This window comes from Pelodiscus sinensis, chromosome 4 (genome assembly GCF_049634645.1).
Source record: "Pelodiscus sinensis isolate JC-2024 chromosome 4, ASM4963464v1, whole genome shotgun sequence".
In the NCBI taxonomy this organism is placed as follows: Eukaryota; Metazoa; Chordata; order Testudines; family Trionychidae; genus Pelodiscus; species Pelodiscus sinensis.
In genome coordinates this window covers 60,769,549-60,789,975 of record NC_134714.1, presented here as the reverse complement: position 1 = coordinate 60,789,975, position 20,427 = coordinate 60,769,549, and the positions used below count along the sequence as shown (strand labels likewise).

The 20,427-nt window shown below is 42.8% G+C and overlaps 1 protein-coding gene across 8 annotated transcripts in view; it reads left to right on the top strand.

Moving 5' to 3' along the window:
- FSIP1 (fibrous sheath interacting protein 1) overlaps positions 1 to 20,427 on the top strand; it is a 201,440-nt gene that overhangs the window by 67,361 nt on the left and 113,652 nt on the right. For all 8 annotated transcript variants that reach the window (XM_075927068.1, XM_075927069.1, XM_075927067.1 and 5 more), the window contains exon 10: positions 2,135 to 2,272. In XM_075927068.1, coding sequence (XP_075783183.1) covers positions 2,135 to 2,272 — 138 coding nt within the window. The remainder of the gene's footprint in view (positions 1 to 2,134; positions 2,273 to 20,427) is intronic.

Sequence of the window (20,427 nt, the reverse complement as noted above, 5' to 3'; positions counted from 1 at the left end):
GGGTTGGATGTCCAGGGATAGCTAGCCACATTCAGTTATCAGACCCAGCTGGGAAAGGGTCAGGTGATTTCTATAAAGGGCTGAGATTACTGCAGGATGGTGGTTGCCTTCTGTGCAATGCCCTAGAGCAGTGGTTCCCAACCTTTTTTATACTGCGGATCGGCAAACCCATTTGCAGGCTTTTGGCGGACCCGTGTGATTTTATTTGCATATTTGCATATTAATTGTGCAAATAATGAATATGCAAATAAAATGTTACTTGTCTGCCAACCCGCTGACCCTTTCTTGTCACTGCACATCCCTCTACCTCCAACCCCAGAACCCTCTGACCCCGCCCAGCCAACCCTGGTACTTATTGTCTCTGTATTATTAAACCTGCCTTAACCCCAGCCCTCCTCCTTTAAGCCCTAGCCCCAAACCAGTCTCTTGCTCCCCAGTACCTAACACTCTTTGACCCTTACCTCTACTTCCTGTGTTTTTGACACAGTTTGCAAATAAAAAATAATATACACCGCTAATAATACCACAAAATACAGTTATTATTAATTATACCAACTTAAAAATGCCCCTCAAAAGTCAATTTGAACACTGTTCATTGAAGTCTCAATTCATATAAAAGTATCCACCTGCCATCCATGTAGTCAAAACACAATATAAAATAACAGTGAAGCAAAATGAATGGGAAATACATTTAGTGATCTTGGAGTACCACTGTTTTCTCTCTCTCTCTATATATATATATCTGTAGCTTATAACACTTTACTTTCTAAACAAATAATAATCACAGCTGTAATCACACTAAATGGTACCCATCGAACTGACACTATCTCTGCAAGTATGCAGATTGTGAAGTTGGATTTAGAAATTTGACTTCATTGCAGAAACAGGTGTAATTTGTAAGAAAATGTAAAGTCACTGTTTTTTTTATTTTTAAAAATGGGTTTTCTTACATCACAATCAGTGGAGATGAAAAAAGCCTTATATCAATTCCCAGTAAATGCCATGCCTGAAGAGGAGTAACTTAATCTTTATTATTGGTTCCCTGAGACAGTTCTACATTCATATTGAAAATATGAAGATGATACACTGGTATAATGAATTTATGTACAGAAATAGAGATAATTGTGATACTGGGAGCCATTGTTGTGGCCTTCGCACTTTCAAATAGTCACTCTGAGAAATAAACTTCATACTGCATGATCCTCTGGTGTTATGGTTTAAAGCCCCACAGTCATTTATTTGTCATATGCATTTTGGCCAGAAAATACATTGTTTTAAAATTACCACATTTTTTATAAACTGTAGCCTGTATGCTGAAAAGTTTTTATCTGAATTATTAAATTTAGAAAACCTTTCCCTTTTCCAGTTAAATATGGTAGTTTTTTTTTTACTCAAGAGTGTGTGTTAATCAGGAATGGATGAGTTGTTTTTTTAAAACAAGAGTGATTAATTGGACTAGGATTTCATTTAAACAGTTGGACATAATCTTTTGGGTTAAAGATAATTAGATATTGTCAAATGCATTTAGCATTTCCAGTAGACTAGCTTCCATTCTGGTCTTTTGTTCAATATTACATTAATCCAACAAATAGTCCAGTTGATTTCAAGAATAATATTCACTGTGTAGAAACATTTGAATCTGGTCCCAGACTGCTGAATATTTGTGAAATCATGTAGCTTTGCTTTGTAGTAATGGTTGCAGACCAGTTGCATATGTGCTTGATGGTTTTGCTAGGGCGTAGAGGATTGGCATTGTCTCACATGTTCCCACATAAATCCACTGTGTAAAGGCTGTATTGAAGAAAAACTATTGAAACTGAGATGCTGAAAAGTCCTCCCTCCACTGTTAAATATTTTGTAGAAACACTCCTAGAATGAAAATCTTGACTATGAATGTTTAATCTTCTCGATTACAGAATTGATAAGAGTTAATGAATACCTTTTTTGGAAAAAAATTCTGTTTGATATTTAAATATGATTTATACACATTGACCTAAATGTGAAACTAACCAATTATACATAAATTTTTGTGTTCTCTCACTTTTTTTTCTGTAAAAGTCTATTTAGCTATTTTGCCACTTTAAAGCATGAATTTGAATAAGATGTTTTAGCTGTGTCCACTTCTTTTTGTCAGGAATCTCTGGCTTATGCAAACAGAAGTTTGAACGCAATTCCTGGTGAGAAGGTCTTGAGAGACACACGTGAGCAACGTGAGCAACAAAATCGACTTAAAGAGATTAACCAACAGCTGAAAAATCTGGAGGGAAATCTTGTAAGCCAGAATTTATAATTGCATATGATTAGCTCCAGAACGAAGAAATATTTCACACATATATATGTAATTATATATATGTGTGAGTGTAATTATATAAGTTTCATGTGAAAAGTTACTCTAGTTTTGAGAGAGATTCCCTGTTCTAATGATACTCCCTGTTTATATATAGGGAATGTCTCTCAAACTCACTTTCAGAAAGGAAGAAGCCTTTCAACAGTGAAAGAAGTATTTTAAATATTTTCTAAAAATGTATGGAATTGGTGTGGTTTCTTCAAATACGTTTTTGAAATAATTCAGTGTGATCCAACATTGACTCTGTAATCTGATTTTATTTAATTCATATTATATATTTTTTAAAAACCTGACAGTTCCAGAAGGCCAAGAAAGCAGGAGAGTTAAAATGTTATAAGTGTATAAAATGTGAATTGTAATTCAATACTTTAGGGAAAAGCTGCATAATTTCTCAGTCTTAATAATAATAATAATAATAATAATAATAATAATAATGATAATTTGTTGAGGGGTGTCTCTGGGGGTGCTCCACATTAGGTGCTGAATGTCCCTCCACCTCTCGACAGATTTTTCTCTAGCAATACATTGGAAGCTGTGCATGTGTGGTGCATGCGCGCCCTGGTGCCATTGCGCATGCACGCCCCCCCTCCTTTCAGTTCCTTTCTACCGTCCCTGGCTTCATATGGAACTCTTCAGTGCTCTCATTTCTCTTCATCTTGTTATAGCAATTTTACTTTTCTAGTTAGCTTAGTATTAGGTTCTTACTGTTTGTTTAGTGTTGGCTTAGTGTTACTTATAGCTTTTAAAAAAAAACAAATCTCAGATCGTGGACAGTTTGTCTGATCATAACCGTGGCTTGGGATCTCCCAGTTTCAAATGTTGCGCACTCTGCAATGAGGCAATGCCAGCCTCAGATGGACGTGTAAACTCTGTCAAGTACCTTGGCAACTCGCACTCTCAAAAAGACTGCCCACATTGTGCTAAGCTTAAAGCATGGGCACGTAAGGATAGAGAGCTCAGGCTCTGACCTGGGCTCAGGTCAAATTAACATGGCAAAAAGGGATAAACCCACTGGAGCCACAAAAAGACGGGCAAGCTCACTGCCTCAGGACATACCACACTAATACCAACAGTGGTACTTTCCCTTGCAACAAACCCCGCTGCCAGCTTTGTCCACATAATCACTCTGTTGACACCATTATTGGGCCTAACCAAGTGAGTTATAAGATCAAGAATACATATTCCTGCGCCTCCAGAAATATAATCTATGCTATTATGTGCCGAAAGTGTCCATCTGCTATGTATATTGGACAAACATCTCAGACACTTCGCCAAAGAATCAATGCCCACAAAACAGACATTAGACAGGATCACAAAGAAAAAACAGTTGCTTGTCATTTCAACCAGAAAGGACACTGTCTCAATGACCTGCTAACCTGCATCCTACTTCAGAAGACATTCAAATCTGCACTTGAAAGGGAATCCTCTGAACTGGCATTCATGCTAAAATTCGACACTCTCCGCAGGGGACTTAACAAAGACTCCAACTATCTTACCCATTACAAAGATAGCTTCCCCAATTATCACCTCTAATACTATTAACCCACATACATTTACCCTTCCCCACCTCTAATATCATTAACTCACTGGCATTCACCTTCCTTCCCCCCCCCCCCCCCGTGCATCCCCCTTCTGTTCTGAAATGTGATTTGTCCTTTTCATATGTGTTCATTTTTTTAAATTGTATCCTTTGGTATATATGGCTGTGACTATTTTCTTCCACTATTTGATCTGAGGAAGTGGGTCTGGCCCACGAAAGCTCATCATCTAATAAATCATCTTGTTAGTCTTTAAAGTGTTACATAGTCCTGTATTTTGTTTCAGCTACTCTCCTAAGAGGCACTCTGCTGACAGGCAATTGGATCCCTCCAATATGTGCCTCAGCACTTTTGACTGCCCAGGTATCTCGGAGAACTGCTCATCAAACAAAAAAGTGCGAAAACAGCTGCCCCTTCAGAGGCAACAGGCCACACCATGCCTGCCTCAAACAATGAGGCACCGAGCAGGACGCCGCTTGCCTCAGCACCAGCTCCAGCAACGCCTCAGGACCGCAGCACGGCACTGTAGCCTTTCACAGGGCTTACAGGGCAGCCACTTGGTACCAGCCCTCCCCCTCATTGTCAGGGCAACCCCTCTTGCCGCGAACTCTGCTCTCTCAGCACTGCAATACTCAGTGACAGCACAGCTCCCACATACTCCCCTCATGAACTACAGGGAGATTAAAGACATAGCAATTTCTTCTACACACCAATCTCCTATTTTGAGTGACAATAGATATCCTCACTCTCCTTTTTCTGATTATACAGAATCACCTTCCCCCCTCTCAATGGAAGAGAGAGATGACTTAGCTGTGTTTTCACCACAGCTTTCTCAACACTGAGAGGGGTCAGGAATGCCAGTTAACTCTGTGCAACCAGATTTCATCCCAACACAAATGGCTTCTTGGGCTCCATTCCCATGGATGCCTCCACCCATGATTTACCCCCAGCAGTGGCAAATGTGGAACCAATGGCCACAACAACAACATAGGAAGAGGCCATTTAAATCCAAACATATGAGCTATGTCTACACTACGAGTTTTCTCTGCAAAAAATATGCTAATATTTCCCAAAAAAGGAGGTTTTCCGATCTTGTGGGAAAAGGGGTTTTTGCAGAAAAAGAAAATGTCCACGTTGCTTGTTTTCGCGCAAAAACCCTAGCGCAAAAATGGATCAGCAGAAAGTATACAAATGAGATTGCGACTCATGTAAATGAGTCCCTCATTAGCATATTTTTTTTGCCGAGAAAACTTGTAATGTAGACGTAGCCATGGTGAAACCTCGCACTTGCCTGACCAAATAACTTCATTCGTCTTTTGCAACTTTACTTCAGGCTAACTCTCCTTCTACCATGGAGGAGGCAATCCTACCACCATCCTCTAACAACGTGGAGGATGTTTCTTCCTTTCAAGACCTTTTTAAAAGAGTTGCAACCAATTTAAATATCGCCGTGGAAGAGGTGCAAGACTCTCACCATGATCTTACAAGCATCCTCCAAACTGCACCATCTGCAAAGATAGCTTTACCTATCAATCTAGCCATACTTTAACCGGCAAAAACCTTATGGCAGACACCTGTCTCCATCCCACCCACATGCAGAAAGGCAGATCGTAAATATTTTATCCCCTCCAAGGGCTCTGAGTTTCTTTTTACATACCCTCTGCTCAACTCCCTTATAGTGGATGCTGCACAGCAAAGAAATAAGCAGCAGAACCGATCCACTCCATCTGAGAAGGACAATAAAAGATTTGACTAACTTGGCAAAAAGGTTTATGTTTCGGCTACACTTCAGACAGGAGTAGTGAACTACACCGTGTTACTCAGTAAATACGATTTTAACAACTATGCAAAGTTTAACACATGTATTGAAAATATCCCTGACAATAAAAAGACACAATTTAAAGCTATCATCTCTGAAGGGCAAACAATATCATGTATAGCATTACAAGCTGCCCTCGATGTAGCAGATACAGCCATGAGGACGACAGCCACAGCAGTCACTATGAAAAGGGCCTCACAGATCAATTCTGCTTTTCTCCGTCAAGTTCATCTAGCCGTGGAGGATCTCCCGGTCAACTGTGAGAAGCTATTCTCTATGAAGACTAATGAACTACAGCCGGTCCCCAAGTTACGAACAAGTTGCAGACCAAACACTTGGCCATAACTCAAAGTGTTCATAACTCAGATCTCATTGAGTTACATGGTAACCGCACTGTTCATAAGCACGGATCGCGTTTGTAACTCAGGGACTGCATTTACAACCGCTTTGGTCGTAAGTGCGGATGGTCGTAAGTGGAAGTGGTCATAAGTTGGAGACCGGCTGTACTTCAGTCAGTGAAGGATTCCAGGACTATACTACGTTCACTGGGCATCCAAACATCTGCAACAAGACCAAGACAATTCAGGTACCAACCACATCAGAGACCAAAGTACCCACAACTCACTTATTACCAGAGGCAAGACCACCTGCCGTACCAACACTGTGGGCAAGGTAGACAGCAAAGATGACGTACTCAGAATAACAACCCCAACCGTTCATCCCAATCCAATAAGCAAATTTGAAATAACAGTTGAGAGACTGAAAACCATTTCACTTACCTCAGAGCCTCAAAGTGTATCAAAACTATTCCACTTTCATTTGTTACCGTTTTTACAAAACTGGAAAACTATTACTTCTGACAAGTAGGTAATACAAACTATCTCCGCAGGTTACACCATCCCTTTCCTCTCCCTCCCTCCTCTCCAGCCATCCACCCCATCCCTCTTCAGAGACCGCTGTAATGAGACCATATTACAACAAGCGGTGGATCACCTGCTCCAGTGAGGGGCCGTAGAACCAGTGTCCCTGGAGTTCCACAGTACCGGTTTCTACTCACCCTATTTCCTGGTAGAAAAGAAGACAGGCGGGTGGAGACCGATCTTTGATCTTAACAAATACATAAGAAACAAATACATAAGAAAACAGAGATTCAAAATGGTCACTCTGGCCACCATTATCCCAGCTCTGGAGTTTGGTGACTGGTTTTCATCTCTCAACTTGCAGGATTTTATACTTTCATATATCAATTCAGCTGATTTATAGACGTTTCCTTCATTTTCCCTTAGGTTGCCAACATTACCAGTACACGGTCCTACCCTTCGGTCTCTCGACAGCACCCAGGGTATTTTCCAAGGTGTTAGTGGTCATCGCCACACCTCTCAGGAAATGTGGAGTCACTGTCTACCCTTACTTAGACAATTGCCTTATCAAAGCAAGGACCGAACAAGTATACAGTAATTACTCATTTAACATGTGCCCGCTTAACACGTTTTTGCGATAGCACAATTCTTTTTTTAGGCAACATTTTTTTAATAAAACAACCATCCCTGAAATAACACGGAAGTGCTCCGGTCAGCCACTCTCTCAGCTGGGCTGCTGTGAGCCACATGTGTACTCATGGCTCCAGCCTGAACTTGCTAGCAGCTGGCCACTGAGCACAGGTAGCTGCCTTGAGATGGGGACATAAAGTTGGGGGAGAGAGGAGACTGGGTTAGAGCAGGGAGGGGAAGTGTTTGGCTCTGGGGAAGAGAAGGGGGGGAGGGAGATTGGGATGGGAGTATGCCCCTGTGATGGGTCTGCCGGGATCCGCACTGCGTCCGGCGAGGGCGGTTCAGCGGGGAATAGTGCGGCGAGTGGCGAATCCTCCGCCACTTTGCAGGAAGCCGCGTGCAGCCATCCGGGCGCCTCGCCCCCTCTCCTCCACCCCCACTTGCAGGCTGTTGGCTGCGTGGAGCTTCCCCCGCCTCCCTGCAAAGCGGCGGAGGGTTTGCCGCTCTCCGCGCCGTTCCCCGCCGACCTCCCCTCGCCGGATGCAGTGCGGGTCCCGGCAGACCCGTCACAGAGGCACACTCCCAACCCAATGCCCCTCCCCTCCCCTCTCCTCTCTTTCCCTTCCCCACAGCCAAACACCTCCCCTCCCTGCTGTAACCCAGTCTCCTTTCTCCCCCAACCTTATGTCCCTGTCCCAAGGCAGCTGCCTGTGCTCAGCGGCTGGCTGCTAGCAAGTGCAGGCTGGAGACGACTCAGCACCAACAGAAAATTGACTTAGACACCAACGCTTGAAACGCAACCCCCACCTTTTCCATTATTTTCAATGGGAAAATTGACCCTGCAGAACATGTTTCTACCGTATCTACCGTGTTAAATGAGAAATTACTGTATCACCAGCATTCTCTCGTGGCCTTAGTTGTCTACATTCTTTAGGACTCCTAGTAAACCATGGCCAATCAATGCTTACGCTTACCCAAACCATCCAATTTATTGGGGGCGCATCTCATTTCCATTGCAGCCAGGGCCGCTTTGCCTACTGACATATTCATCCGCATCAGACAACTGATGCCCTCAGTAACGGCTCATGACTGCCTACAACTTTAAGGTCACATGGCATCATGCAACCCTGTGGTGCCCAATGCATGACTATTCATGAGATGTCTCCAAGGCTGGCTCCAACTCAAATACAAACTGCCCGTCCATCACATGACCAAATCACTAACATTACCATATGCAGTTAAGGCATCCCTACATTGGTGGACAAAATCATCCTACCTATGCACAGATATACCCTTTCAAAGCCCAGAACCCACAGTAATCATTACTACAGACGCTTCGCTCACTCATATGAAAGGCCGAACAGCACAAGGTGTACGGTCTTCAGCAGACTGCATCCTTCACATCAACGTTCTCGAACTCGGGGCAGTTCACCTTGCATGCCAAAAATTATTCCCCCATATCACGAGGTTTCATATCAGAATATATACGGACAACATGGCATGCATGTTTTATATAAATAGTCAAGGCAGTGCTTGGTCATAGGCTCTCTGCAAGGAAACCATAGCGCTTTGGAATTGGTGTGTAGCCCGAGACATCCGTGTAACCACATGCCACCTCCCTGGGGTCCTCAGCTCAACAGCAGATACCCTCAGCAGAGCCCTACCACGGGACCATGAATGGGAACTTGATTATACATTAAGGGACAAAGTAAAACTCATCCTCATTGCACCTTGTTGGCGTCGTCAACCGTGATTTCCCCTCCTGAACAGGATGGCACGCCTTACATAAGAGGTTCTTATGTAAAGTGCACTCCTCTTTCCACATAAATCAAACCATATACTTACCAGTGTTTTTTCCAAAGCCTCACGCCAACGGTTTTGAAGCACAGATGTACACCTTAGACGTCAGAAGGGCACTTTCCTTCTATGTCCATAGAGTTAAACCTTTCAGATCATCTTCACAACTCTTCGTCTCCATTGCAGATCACATCAAGGGAAAACAAATATCATCACAGATATTATCACATTGGATTTCGGAATGCATTGCTACATGCTGTTCGCTAAGGGTATGTCTACATGCTGTTCGCTAAGGGTAGTCCTAATCCGAACTAGCTACTCCGTGCCGCATGTAGCCGCGCGGCACGGGGTTCGAACTGCTGGCATTTAAAAATGGCGCCAGCCGGCTTCATGCAAATGAAGCCCGGGAAATTCAAATCCCGGGCTTCATTTGCAAGTGCGGTATGCCTACATTACCCTCCTAGTTCGAATTAGGAGGGTAGTGTAGGCATACCCTAAGTAATTTACCTATGCCAATTCCAATCTGAGCACACTCCACAAAAGCGGTTGCCATGTCCATCGCTTACCTGAGGAAAGTTGCCGTGGGTGACATATGTGCAGCAGCCATGTGGACATCAGAAGACACTTTTTCAAGTCACTGTGCACTTGCCTTGGGACCTCTCCAGCATACTAAACTAGCAAAAGCTGTATTACAAATGGTGTACTTACCTGATCCGAAGTTCCTACCTCCATAGAATATATTGCTTTGTAGTCACCTAGGGTACGTCTAGACTACATGCCTCTGGCGACAGAGGCATGTAGATTAGACTACCCGGCATAAGAAAATGAAGCGGCGATTAAAAAAATTGCCGCTTCATTTAAATTTAAATGGCTGCTGCGCTGAGCCGATCAGCTGTTTGTCGGCTCAGTGCAGTAGTCTGGACGCTCCGCGGTCGACATCAAAGGCATTTGTCAACCTCCCAGGTATGCCTCCTGTAGTCTAGACGTACCTCTAATGTGGAGCACACCCAGGGACACCTCTCAAAGAAGAAGAGGAGATTACTCAGGTTACTCACCTTGATATCATTCTTTTATAATTTTTATTTCTCATAATTTTGACAGATAATATCTGTCTTTTTTAAAAACATTTTCCCATTTTTATCAGTTTAAATTTTCACTATGGGAAATTATGGGGGGTCAGATGATAATTATTTGACAGCAAATGTTGAGATTTTAAAAGTTAAAGCTTTATAAGCACTAAACCACAAATTATCATTCTCAAATATCAAAATGTACAAAATAAATTGCCTTAAATCAGACTCTTATAATTGCTCTGACATTTCTTTTACATTGTCTTTCTGTCAATTTGGATTATTATTGATGGAAATAGTTCTTTGGGTGCATGCTCATGTCCATTCCAATTAGGTGTGTGCGTGCCATGTGTGTGGAATCTGGAGCTTTTTCTCTTAACAGTGCCCGTTGGGCCAGCCAGGGAGCCCCTTTGGGTGGTGCCGACATATCGGTGCATATATACTGAAAATCAAAGGGAAAAACAGGAAGATTTCTCATAACTTCTGCTCCTTGTTTTCAGCCCCCCTCCTTTTTTTCCTTTCCCCTTCTCCCCTATTTATTTTGGGTCTGTACATCCTAAACTCAAAACTCTGGTCATCTGAAGAAGTGGGCTGTGCCCATGGAAGCTCATGATACCATCTTCATGTTTTGTTAGTCTATAAAGTGCTACCAGACCTTTTTTTGTTTTTTAAGTTTATCCTGTACAGACTAACTCGGCTACCCCCTGAAGCTTCTAGATCTTGTTATACATTTCCTAGGTTGAAAAGCTCACTATCAAAGCTTTATTCCTATGCAAGTACTCATGGATTGTGATTAAAGTCACTTTTGTCTCTTTAAGTTAAACACATTGTCTCTTGGGTCTATTATTGTAAGGCCTGTTTTCCAATCTTTAAATCAATCTTGTGGCTCTGCTCTCAAACCTGTGCAATTATCAACATCTTTATTGAATTGTGGATATCAGAATTTGCTTGCTAGAGAAGCACTCTGGAGAGAGAGATTAGACATGATGTTGGACTCTTTGCTAAGAGAAGCATAGAAATTATCTGCCCATGAGGAGCTGTGAAAAAGGCATGTAAGACACATTGAAGTTCTGGGGATGAATGAAATAAAAGTAGGCAGCCTAGGAAAATACGATTTGGGTGTGGGCTGGAGGCTCATTGTTGTTAGTGGTTCTTACTTAAGGCCCTGTCAGGATGTGGGAGAAATTCCCTCTTTAGTTATGGCATCAGCAGGGGTGTCCGAGGACAGATGGTGGTGCCCTTGTTTAAGTCCAGAAAGGATCATGGTGTCAGACTGCCAGAGCATAGGAAGGGCTTTAAAAGACTTTTGAGCTGACTATTGAGAGATGAAGCACTCGTTTCTTTTAAGTTTTAGAAGTGTGTTTTTGGTTGGACTCTTGTTTTACACTGAAAGGGGAGGTCTTTTCCTATGGTTTGCTAGAGGGCTAGCCTGTAGCCATTGCACCATAGTGGAGAAGAAACTAAGCAGATAGGAAAACTGGCATGGTCCACTTGATATGGGAAAACACATTTCTATTAAATAAGTTATAAATGGTTTTGGACTGACCTGAAGAGCGCTGGGTAACTTGAAAGCTTGTGTCTCTCATCATCAGAAATTGGTCCAATAAAGGCCCACCCACCTTGTCTTTCTAGACGAGAGGTTTTTAAGCATAGTTAATTGAAAAAGCATTTTTGTAGTTGAGCAGGGGAAAAAATTGGTACAAGAAGTTTCATGTATAAGTCTGTCATCCAAGAATTGTCTGTCCCAAGAACAGAGGTCTGAGTGTAGTCTAGAATCCATGCTTTAAAACTGAAATGAATACACGAATTATGTCTTGTATAGAGAGATTAATAATACAGAGAATGGAGTTTGAAGAGTGAGCACATGCTCATTTCTGCAGTTGACCAATGATGATGAGTGATGGCCACTGATGGGATGGTAAAAAAGAAACCTCAAGAAAAATATTTTTTGGTTTACATCAATCCAGAAGTCTTTCATTTGCTATTGTGAGTAATTCCTTAAATAACTGTAACTGGAAGAGATTGGAAAAAGTAATTTTTTAGTATCCAAACTTGTTCATTTAATAAACTTTTGAATATAGTTGGTTTCTCGGCCTTCCCTGCATGACCTTTGTTTGCTGAGAGATTCAAGCTCTTTGTCTTAGATAGAAGAGCTCTATGTAAGCTCACAAGCTTGACTCTCTTACCAACAGAAGTTGGTCCAATAAAAGATATGACCTTGTGTCCCTCTCCCCCAAGTTTTTCTAATATCTTAGGGTCAACATGGCTACAGGAACGTGTCATATAAAATAATTATATGATGGTTTCCTTTTGTATGGAGAAAACAATCTATTATATCAAACACTTTACAAAATACTGTTGTAACAGTATGTTTAACTCCTTTTCTCGTGTCCAAGATCAGTTGTTTCATGTACTGTTCATTCTGAAACACATCTTCTGTGGGGTGAAACTGTTCTAAGGTATTTTAAAAATTAATTGGGCAACTTTAGTGTCTATGAAGGCAGGGGAAAATAACTTTCCTTCTAGGTGGCACAGTTTCAAGTGAGATCTATGATCCTCTTTACTAAGGAGCTGAGGCAGGTGTATTCATTCACTTCCCTTGACCTGTGCTGGTGTGAGAGAGAACAGGGAAATCCAGTGGAGCTGGGGTCTATGACATCTAATACTAGGTGGTCACCACTAGCTCCTAAAATCCTAATAGCTTCCACCACCTCCTCCCTTACTCTTGCGTGCACATGCAGTAGAATTTTCTTCCATAACTGTTGTTCTGCTGAGTCTCTTAATGTTAATTCACAATTTTAGTATTAAAAATAAAAATAAATCAGTTGTTCTGTTATGCTCTAAGTAAATGAGAATAATTAAGTTGTTTGCAAAATGTCTTCCCCTTCCAGTGTCTTAAAAATGTCCTTAGTAAAACAGTATATGAAGGAATGTATTGTATGCATTGTTTAAAACACATTTTGGAATCTCAACCTAACTAAAATTTATCTGACTATGGTTTCTAGACCCTTGTTGAATTTCTTTTTGGTTTTCCATTTGACCTAAGTTCACTTGTTCTTCATTTGAAGTGATGGCAGTATCTTTCCACATTCTTTCATCTTTCAGTTTCTTGGAAACCATTGAGCTTAGCTTTGTTTAGTCAATTGCATTGTTGTTACTGCTTCAGAAATGTTCAGCTTCCAAAGACCTGTTGCTGAGCATTGATAAAAAGAATGTTGTATACAAAGGGTAAAAATCTAGTGAAGTTTGGTGGGTTTTCTTGTTTTTTTTTTTACATTTTGAAATATGGCTTCCATTAGTTAGTATTTGTAATATGGAGACCCTTACTTGGAAGATATGGTGTTTCTGTGATGGCAAAGGTTTTGATTCTACATCTAGGCAAGCTATTGCTAGGAAACTTCTCTGAGTCGCCTATTTTCTTTTCAATTAAGCTACAAAAATAGTCCTACTTCCCAACTCTGTAAGGCCACAGTGGCCATACATACTTGTAACTGTTTTGGTATTTTCAAAGGAAATTAGATGGTGGGTGTATGTGCTGATATATTACCTCAGTTGGGATCCTGTCAGCTTCTTTTTAAATATTTTAGATTTGCTTTATTTTAGCAACACAGTACTTAGTACCAGTATACTTCTCATAGCCTTTTCCATTAATTGTATCTTCCATACTCATTTTTCTTAAGGAGCACAAGCCAAACACAGTTTTTTTAAATTTCAGACTCAGTGCCATAGGGATTGTCTGCATAGTTGTAGAAAGAGTTTGTCAGTTAACATTCTGACCAGACGTGATTCAACAGCCAAGCATAAAATGTGGTTGTAAATTCTTAACAGTGTTTCTGGTATTTTGTGTTCACTTTTTGTACCCTGTCATGTATAAAAATGTAAATCTCAGTGTGGTAAAATATATTATATACATAATATAAAAATAATTTCCTGTGCCTCATGAGGAAGTCAATATTTTAGACTAGGGATATGTGAAATCTAGAAAATGTTAGCACACTTTGGTGTTTTCAGAAAATATTGGTGCAGAATTTCTCTTTAGTCCCTTGATGGTATAGTATCTAGTAATGATGTAGAATATACGTCTGTGAAAAATATCACAAGGGAAAATACATTTTAGTGCTGCTTTGCTGAACAAAGCCTCGTGGACCATTTAAATCCTGTATGAAGACCATAGTTGAGGCTAAAATAGTGCATATTATCTTGTTTGAGTCCTGTGCACTGGCTTGAATGTAACTCAGTGGGTCCGATCCAGCAGCCTCCATGTAGGCAAAATTTGAGCTGAAGTCAACAGGAGTGCAACACACACACACTCTCTCTCTCTCTAGTTTTGTCAGACCTGCAATATGATTGTTTATCTAGTGAATTTGCACTCATTTCTTAATGTGATTTGAACATCACAGAAGGAGAGGGATAGCTCAGGGGTTTGAGCATTAGCCTGCTAAACCCAGGGTTGTGAGTTCAATCCTTGAGGGAGCCATTTAGGGATCGGGGCAAATCTATCAGGGATGGTACTTGGTCCTGCCCAGGGGACTGGACTTGATGACCTCTCAAAGTCCCTTCTAATTCTATGAGATAGGCATATCTCCATATCAAGTAACATCTTGAAAAAAGCCATAATGTTGTTTTCAGAATTCATTTGGATCTTACAGTGGTGGTCCTGTTAGAAACTAGATTAATATAGAAATAGACTTGCCAATATATGATTTTTATTTCCCATAATTTGGACAGATAATATCTGTCTTTTTTAAAAAAACATTTCCCCATTTTTATCAGTTTAAATTTTCACTATGGGAAATTATGGGAGGAGGAGGTCCAGGAAGACTGTGACCCCTTGATGGACATACTTTTGGCGACCACTCCAGGGAGAGTGGCACTACCGCTTAACAAAACAGTGGACAAGTTGTCCAAAGCCCTAGGGCAAACCCCAGCCTCAATCCACCCACCCACCCACCCACCCAAAAAGGGGTGGAGAGGTGTTATTTTGTCCCCCAGATGGGCCATGAACACCTCTTTACACACACACACACACACACACACACACACACACACACACACACACACACACACACACACACACACACACACACACACACAGCTCAATAGTGGTACAAGCTGTGGGCAGAGGGAGTGCTAGGCCCCCCTGGGTCCTACCCCTAAATCAAAAGAGCCCAAAAAGCTTGACCTCCCTGGGGAGGAAGACATAAGCTACAGGGGGCCTGCAGCTCTGCATCGCCAACCAGCAGGCAATGCTTGGCAGATATGCCTTCAGTACTTGGGCAGGTATGGACAAATTCGAAGACCGTCTCCCTCAAGAGTCATGGCAGGAATTTGGGGCTTTAACAGAAAAGGGAAGAATGGTGACACAGACAGCATTACAGGCTGCCCTAGACACTGCAGACTCAATGGCCCACACAAAGACCACAGCGATAGTGATGAGGAGAAGTGCGTGACTCCAAGTATCGGGCATCCTCCCGGAGGTACAAAACATGATCCAGGACCTCCCCTTCAGGGGGTTGGGACTGTTTTCAGACCAGGCTGACTCAAAACTACACAGCCTCAAGGACTCTAGGGCAACCTTAAAATCTCTGGGGATCCATATCCTGGCCCCTTAACCCAAGGCCAAGTGATAGACCCTTCCAGTGTGGGTTCGGCTCCGAACGGGGAAGGCAGAGACGCTGTAACAATGGCCGGAACGATCTGCCCAGGAATAGATATAGGGGCTCTAGATCTGATTCCAACAGGGGATCAGGTCTGCCTCTGGGCCAACAATCTAAACCCTCATTTTGAGGGTATACTCGAGGACAGCTTAGCAGTTGAGCTGCTGTCACCCCCTTTTGGTTGACGCTTGGCACTTTTCTATCGGGCCTGGTCCTGAATAACTTCCGACTGATGGGTACTAGACCTAGTAGCAAAGGTCTATGCAATACCATTTCTATCCATCTGTTCTTCCACCCTCCTCGCTATCCCTCTTCAGGGACCCCTCTCACAAGATTCTGCTGAGACAAGAAGTATCTGTGCTTCAGCAGCTCAGAGCAGCTGAGCTTGTCCCAAAGGAGTTCAGGGGTAGGGGCTTCTACTCCCAATATTTCCTTATTCCCAAGGCAAAAGGGGGCCTATGTCCCATTTAAGACCTAAGGAACCTAAACTCATTTGTAAAGAAGACAGAGTTTAGGATGGTCACCCTAGCCTCCATCATCCCTTCCCTACAGAAAGAAGACTAGTATGCTGCCCTCGACCTAAAGGACACTTATTTTCACATCTTGGTGATCCCCGCCCACAGGAAATTTATCAGATTCACAGTAGGTTGGGATCATTTACAGTTCACATTCCTGCCCTTTGGCCTTTCCACAGCGCCAAGAGTGTTCACCAAATGCATGGCTGCAGTGGCAGCTTTTATGAGGTGCCACAGGATCCAGGTTTTCCCTACCTGGATGATTGGTTGATAAGGGGGACATCCTGAGAACAAGTGATGAATGATATCTCTGTAACCAGGAAGCTGTTTCTCCAACTAGGCCTCATAAATGAGGAAAAGTCCACTGTGGACCCCACACAAATAATAGAATTTGTGGGGGGCCTGCCTGGATTCTGTCATCAAAAGGGCATTTCTGCCCAGAGGCAGGTTCTTGTATATGAACTCAATGATCTCAGACCTCCAGAGGTCTCCTATAACCACAGAGAGAACATGTATGCTACTTCTGGGCCATATGGCAGCTTGCACCTATGTGGTGAGCTACGCCAGGCGGAGGCTCCGACCCCTACAGAGGTGGTTGAGGAGCTTCCACAATCCAGCACGATCTCCCCTGGACGTAGTGGTCACGCTGCCGGAGATGGTGCTCCATTCACTGGACTGGTGGTCATAGGAGGAGACGGTATGTGCAGGTGTTCCATTTACCAAGTGAGCCTGTTGGTGCAGTTGTTTACAGACGCATCGAACACAAGTTGGGAAGCCCACACAGGAGCCCTCAGGACTCAAGGAATGTGGCCCCGGGAGAGAGTTTCCTACATATAAATGTCAAAGAGTTCAGGGCAGTCAGGCAGGCATGTCAGGCCTTCCTTCCCCAGCTAGAGAACAAGGTGGGAGCGGTACTGATGGACAACACGACCACCATGTATTATATCAACAATAAGGATGGAGCTCGTTCCTCTCCCCTTTACAGAGAAGCCCTAGTACTCTGGGACTTACGCATTTCCCTGAACATCCACTTGAAGGTGACCTATCTGGCGGGGTCCAGCAATGTCCTAGAAGACAGGCTCAGCTGCTCCTTACAGGTCCATGAGTGGACTATCAGGAAGGATATTATCTAAGAAGTCTTCCAGAGGTGGGGTTATCCCCTTCTGGATCTGTTCGCCTCATGAAATAATGCCCCAGGGCAGAACTACTGCTCATTCATGGGCCACAAGCTTGGATCTCACAGGGATGCATTGTCTATACAGTGGCCTCAGGGGCTGCTGTATGCATTTCTCCCCTTCTTGCTAATCCACGGGACCCTGATTAGGGTCAGGTGGTTCGGCGCAAGAGTCATCATGGTGGTCCTGTGTGGCCATGCCAACACTGGTTCACCACCCTGTTAGAACTAGCAGTGGAGGACCTGGTGAGATTGCCTCTAGTCCTAGACCTGATTACCCAGGATTTGGGAGGAGGAAGGTTGTGCCACCCGAACCTAGCGACCCTCCGCCTGGTGGTATGGCACCTGCGTGGCTGTCAGGTGTAGAACAGAGGTGCTCGTAGGAGGTACAGTGCGTATTGCTAGAGAATAGGAATCCTTCCACCAGGGTGCTGTATGAGATCAAGTGGTGGTGGTTTGCTAGGTGGACAGAGCAGAAGGGGATAAACCTATTGTGTGTCACTATCCTGCTAACCTTAGACTACTTGCTACAGCTTAGACATCAAGGCCTCGCTACATCCTCACTGAAGGTGCATTTGGCAGCGATTACATCCTTTCATGCAGGGGAGGGTCACAGGTTTGCTAATGCCATAGTTAAATGGTTCTTGAAAGGAGTCAACTATACGTGCCCCCCGGTGCCACCCTGGGATCTCAGTCTGGTCCTTACGGGCCTCATAAGGGTACCATTTAAGCTATTAGCCACCTGCTCCTTAAAATATTTATCATGAATGGTAACATTTTTTATCTTGATTACCTCTGCCCAGAAGGATCTCAGAACTGAGGGCCCTCACTTCGGAGCCCCCACACGTCTTCTTGACATGACAAAGCTAGACCGCACCCCCACCCGGCCTTCCTCCCTAAAGTGGTCTCTCAATTTCATGTGTCAGGACATTTACCTTCTGGTGTTCTTCCCAAAACTGCACACTTCAGCTAGGGAGCAGGCCCTGCACTGCCTGGATGTGAGAAGGACCTTAGCGTTCTATATAGAAAGAACAAAGGAGTTCCGTAAATCTCCACAACTTTTTATTTCAGTGGCCGAAAGGATGAGGGGCTCGCAAGTTTCAGCCCAATGTTTATCCTCATGGATTACCTCCTGTATTAAGGAGTGGTTTGATAGCGTGGGTAGACCACCACCTCCACTGACAGCACACTCCACAAGCGCGCAGACTATATCCGCGGCATTCCTAGCACAAATACCTATTGTGGACATTTGTAGGGCAGCCACATAGTCCTCTGTGCATGCTTTCTCGGAGCACTATGTGATTATGCAGCAGGCCAGGGCAGATGCGACCGTTGGCAGGCGGTGCTGCAGTCTGTGAACGTGTAGATGGCATTAGTCTCTGACCCCACCTCCAAGGACATGGCTAGGGAGTCACCTAATTGGAATGGACATGAGCAAACACTCGAAGAAAAAACGGTTACTTACCTCCTAAGTGTTGTTCTTCAAGATGTGTGCTCATGTCCATTCCAAATCCCACCCACCTCCGCCTTGTCAGAGGACTCTGGCAAGAAGGAACTGAAGGGGTGAGGGACCAGCAGGTATATATGCACCAATATGTCCGCACCATCCCAGGGGGATCCTTGGCTGGGCCAACGGGTACTGCGAAGGGAAAAAGCTCTGGATTCCATGCATGTGGTGCGCACACACCTAATTGTGATGGACATGAGCAACATATCTTGAAAAACAACAGTTACGAGGTAAGTAAACGGGTTTTTGTTAGTGATTCGTGTCTGTACCATGAAGTTGACATTTATCAGTATTTACCAATAAAAAAAATCTAATCCTCCCAACCCTATAAATAATATATATACAGCCGGTCTCTGACTTACGACCATCTGCACTTACGACCAAAGCAGTCGTAAATGCGATCTCCGAGTTACGAACGTGATCTGCAGTTACGAACAGCGTGGTCGCCATGTAACTCAATGGAATCCGAGTTATGAACACTTCGAGTTACGGCCAAGTGTTTGGTCTGTAACTCATTCGTAACTCGGGGACCGGCTGTATAGACAAAAGTATATATTACAGGTAGTATGTATACACAGTATCCTCTAATATCTGGTTTCCTTATAAATGTGTGCATGCTTAAAAGTACAATATTTATTTATTATAGTGATTTCCTATTAAATGTTTCACTGCATACACTGAAGGAAAAATGCAAACCACATGTCTTTATGAAGATAACTTTTATACTGTCACTATGTTGACCTCACTTCAGCAAAGCACTATTAGCTAGCAGGTATTGATGCTTTCATAAATAACTTTTAATCATATTTTGCTTATGTAAGCTTGCAGTATGTGTCCTATTCATGTGGTTATACAGAACTATTTCAGAATGAAAAGTGGTAGCACTTTCCTACTGGAAGTAATTATTAGTATGAAAACCAGATGTTCTGTACGTAACAAAAAATGATAAAGGAAAGCGCCACTACAAACAACATGCAACAGGGAAACCAATTAACTTCAGTGCAATTATTTTGCTTAGATCCTTAAATAAAAAATTGCTATAAAGTTCTTCATATTGACAGTTTTTCATGGTAGTGAAGGTCACAAGAGGTATCACTTAGCTAGAATTCTCTTTATATGTTTTCTTCTTTGTGAAAATGTGATATATTAATTTCAAAACAATTAATTGTAAAAACAATATATACAGTACTTATTTATGTTAACCCTTAGTAATTTAACACAAAACTTTCCCTGCAACATTGAGACCAACTGAATTGAATAAATTTATAACTGTAAAGTAACATTGTAAATTTACATTATGTTTGGCATCCCATGATCTCCAAGGACTTCACAACTATTTGTTAGGTCTTGATCCTTCATATAATGTTTGGACTTCTGTGTCCACAGAGAATCTTATTGAATTAATAGAGGCTTTGTGTTGGCACAACAGTCTCTCCATGTACTAATAAGTAAAGGTCTGGTATCTTAAGCTTCACCGCACTAGGGATGTTAAGTAGCAGTTAATTAGCTAATT